At 47.5% G+C, this 4,249-nt stretch overlaps 1 protein-coding gene across 1 annotated transcript; it reads right to left on the bottom strand.

Annotated features, from left to right (window-relative positions):
* Positions 1-353: 353 nt before the first annotated feature.
* Positions 354-2,867, bottom strand: LOC103715357 (polyphenol oxidase, chloroplastic-like). The gene is made up of 2 exons (XM_008802955.3): positions 1,600-2,867; positions 354-1,234 (listed from the first exon to the last, which is right to left on the bottom strand). Exons 1-2 carry the CDS (start codon positions 2,803-2,805, stop codon positions 674-676), a joined length of 1,767 nt encoding a protein of 588 aa, XP_008801177.3. The 5' UTR covers positions 2,806-2,867; the 3' UTR covers positions 354-673.
* Between the last annotated feature and the right edge of the window lie 1,382 nt (positions 2,868-4,249).

Genomic DNA, 4,249 nt, shown 5'->3' with positions numbered 1-4,249 from the left:
TCTATGAACGCTTAGTATTTTATTTTATCTATTTTGATACTATATGTAACTTTTTTAAAGTCTTCTATATTTTTAGGGTCATACTTTATAAGTATGCAGCTATCTGTCATGTGCTATTTACCATGGCAGATGCTAATAGATACCAGACATGGCAGCTGTCTGTATGTTTTTTAAAATTTAAAAACATGGCGTGGGTTTGTCCGTGGGAGTTTTATTTATTTTACGTTAGTGGATTCGTTGTACAGACATGTCGGCCGATTTCTCGGCTGAGATGATTTTTTTCTTTAAAAGAAAAAAAAAATCCAAAACCCTATCAATTATGGGTTTTCAATCTTCCAGAGATCAGTATCGCATCATCAAGAACCAGGAACAGTCCTAGTTCCCATAACGGCATCCATTTCCTGAATTCTTGTAGCCATAAAGTAGCTTACTACATACGCTGGAGAGAAGCAAAGCAAAGACAAGACACGAAGCTCAAGCAACGCATACATTGAATGTATGGATTATTCATACAAGGACGACGACAGCTCGTGACCAACTAGCTACGGCACCAGAGGGCCAAACAAATGCGAACTGTTGAGACAAAAGACAAACCACTCCTAGATCAAATGCCACGCGGTGCAAGGGAAGGAACAGAAATCCAGCGATATCGGTCGACAGATTATTTCATGATTTAGACAAGTCTGGGGTTGTCGGTCTGCAGCAGCTTGATCGCAACGCCCCCAATCGTGAACTCACCGATTCGAGGGACCAGCGTGACCACCAGCTTCTCGGCGTCCTCGGCGTCGAGGTCTTCCAAAAGGGAGGTAATCCCCAGCTTGAGGGCGCCCTTCCTCTTCTTGCCCTTCCCCTTGTGCGGCAGCCTCACAAACGTCCCCGCAAAGTCCCCGTAGTCGGGCCCGGCCAGGTCGCCGTAGGGCGCCGCGATGTACACGTCGAATCGTGCCGGCCCATCGGTGTCGACCGCGATGTCCTTGATCTGCAGCACCTCCACCTTATCCTCCTTCTCTGCCTTCTTGCGGCTCTTCTTCGGCCTCGATACCATCACTCGGAGCGCCGTCTTGGACAGCTCCCTTGGCTCCGACCCGAACGCTCCCACCCTCACCAGAGACAGCTCCGCCTTCGTCTTCTCCTTGGTCTCCGTGGTCTTCACGCAGTTGAGTTTGTTCATCCATGGTATCGGCACTTCCTCGTACGTGTACCTAAGGTTGTTCGGGTTCAGGCAGTCCCTCACCTGGATTAATTCCCACGTTTTTTTTTTTTTTTTTTTGCGAAAAAAGATATTCATGTCAATATCAATTCTTTGATCTGAACTCTAGATGTACGCACTTATCTGATAAGTACGAACAAAGTCAGCATCAAACTTTAACCATCGGTAGTAAATTACCCTGCATTATCTTTTTAGGTTAAGAATCCGTCGTTATAATGTATACAGCAATGGAAGAAGAAAAGTCCATTATCTTTGCAGCAGTTAAAAAGAAAAAGATTAGCAAAATGGCTCCACGATCTATGCAACTGATTTCTATAAACAATTTTTTTATAGAATATATCAAATTGAAACGAAACGATGGTGGTATAAGTCGTTAATTAAGTAATTACCTTGACTCGGACAACCTGCTCGTTCTCATCGTAGAAGATGAAGGTGGAGTCGAGCCAGTCCGGGTCGTTGAACTCAAGCTTGTTGCCACGGAGGTTTCGGTAGATGTGCCAGAGGCGGTCGACGTTGGCGTGGAGGCTGAAGAAAATGCAGTCCTTGCCGGCAGTGGAGAAGTCGCCCATGTCAATGTGGGGAGATTCTGGCGTGCCCACCCACATGTGGACGGCGTTGTGGATGCTCTCCAGCTGCCCGGGCCCGTTGGAACCGTCGGCCTCCTGCCCGGCCCGCAGCGGGTCCCCCATGAAGAGATCCGCCAGCGGCAGTGACTGCTTGAACGTCTTCTTCATGGTGCACAGGTTGGACAGCACCAGAGCGTCCCCCGTCTCCCCGCTGCCCGCCGTGTTGCCGTAGCTGTACTTGTAGTCGAGGATGGCCGGCGAATAGTGGGAGGTGTCCCGGTTTTCGTTGTAGAGAGGTGACGACGTGTCGGCGGTGAAGATCTCCGGCATCGTCATGCCGTCGTCGGAGTCGAAGTTCCAGAAGGGGAGAGTGAAGGTGTCGTCGTCGATGAGCTTGCCAAGGATGCGCTCGTAGAAGTGGAGGTAGTAGCGGTGCCAGGGGAGGAATAACCAGCTGAAGTGGACCTGGATGGGGACGCTAGGGTTAAGGAAGCCCACCTGGTCGTAGGCCTCGTTGCAGTATGCGCAGTGGATTAGAGCCTGCTGGTAGAAGTTCCAGGGATGGTCGGGCGGCTTCCCCTTCATTAGCCTCACGGCCGTCGTGTACTTCTCCATGTACTCGCTGTCTTTAATCACCTCCTGGGCGGCACGCCGCACCCGGAGCGGCGTATCCGGGAAGGTGTAGTCGGTGATTTCGGCGCTGGTATAAGGAGGGCAGCATTTGAGGTGGTCGCCCAGCCCCGCGGAATTGGCGTCGTGACACTTGGTGAGATCTGGGGGCATGACCGGCGCCGCCAGAGCCAACTTGCCTGCTGCTGCGGCGCCGCCGGTCAGCCCGCCTAATGCGAAAAGCACGTCGCGCCGGTCCATCAGCAGCGATGACGGTGGCGGCTGCGGGGCGTTGCCGTTGCTGTGGCAGGAAACACGGGGCCGGATGACGCGGCGGCACGGGGCAGCGCCGGAGCGGCGGTCGTGGAGGGGACATGCGGAGGGGGCGATGGTGCTCAAGAAGCCTACGCTGGTGGACATTTCTGCTTGTTTGTTTACGTGAAAAATAGGGAGTATGGATGGTTGGGGGGAGAAAGGTAGAGGCTGCAGCTTGGGACCATGATAGTGCAAGCAGCTCCATATATAGACTTCAGCAGCTCACAAGTCTAGCTTGTTAATTGACGACACGAGTGGACACGTGATCGTTTGCACAGGTCTAAGTTTTACTGCCATTAATTGCAAAGTTTATATTCAGACGACGAATAACTGCGCCCCGAAACAGATATAATTATGAATCTATTATTTTTGTATAGTTATTAACTTAATATTTATTAATTCAATATTTATTATAATTAAAAATATTATAAATATTCTTACATAAAATAATGTAGTATGGTTGTTGCGCAAAGAACGTAACAGCAATATCTTTGACATCCACTCATTCATTTATAATATGTTACTTTAGATATTTATTATTTAATATTTATTATAATTAAAAATAAATAGAATATTATTTTTTGATATAAAATAATATTATCATTGTTGAGCATTAAAATAACAAAAAAGGTATTAATTATGTATAAAGTACGGATCTAGCTTTGCTCAGGGATTAAACGTAAAATATTAATTATATGAGGATGAAACCTCAAAAACAGGTATTAAGTTCTCTAATCCATTAGATGGCCGGGCAGCTTTATTAACCATTCCGGGGCAGAGAAAACAAGCGACACAAGGAATCGGCTATGTGGCATGGGGAGTAAACACAAGACGAAATACTTGGCTTATGCTTCTCTGAGTGGAGGACTCGATCTCTTTTTTGTTCTATACTAGCTAGAAGCGACGGAAATGGAAACTATATGAAGGTGAGCTCCATAGCTGCTCGCTAGCTATATGTAAGGAACTCGTCTATATGTCAAGTAAATTCTTGTGGGGGAGATCCCGTGTTTTTACCTCATTTTTTTTTCCTTTTGGCTACAACGGATGATTCATATACTTTTAGTATAAATATATCCAAAGAAATCAAAATACAGCAAATCTCGAAATGCTCTAAGTAACTCCCTCTCTCCAACTCACAGAGCTCCTTTAAGTGGTTAGCCACATACGAGGCCATTCGATCAGCAGCTCTATTAGCTTCTCTAAACACATACTTGACCTAGTAGGCAACGTCTCCACTTACCATAACTTGAATATTCTGAAGAAAAGGATGGCATCCACCCACGCCATCGATGCCCCTGGATCCAACTAATTACCATGGCCGAGTCACCTTCGAGCAAAACTGCGCTGGCCTGCAAAACGTGCCGGGTTTGACACAAACTCGCCCAAGCCGCTCTTAGCTTCGCCCCTGAAATATTGATGTCAAATATCTAGCACCCACTGGCAACCACCATCCTAGAGTTTGGGCCTCTGATGACGAAGTCTGTCCCCCCCTTCTGCCACCGTCTGGCACGTATCCATCAAAGTTGATCTTGAAGAAACTTGAGGGTGG

This window comes from Phoenix dactylifera, unplaced genomic scaffold (assembly GCF_009389715.1).
Source record: "Phoenix dactylifera cultivar Barhee BC4 unplaced genomic scaffold, palm_55x_up_171113_PBpolish2nd_filt_p 000214F, whole genome shotgun sequence".
Taxonomy (NCBI): Eukaryota; Viridiplantae; Streptophyta; class Magnoliopsida; order Arecales; family Arecaceae; genus Phoenix; species Phoenix dactylifera.
Note: the sequence above shows the minus strand (reverse complement) of the source record. Positions and strands in the feature narration are given on the sequence as shown.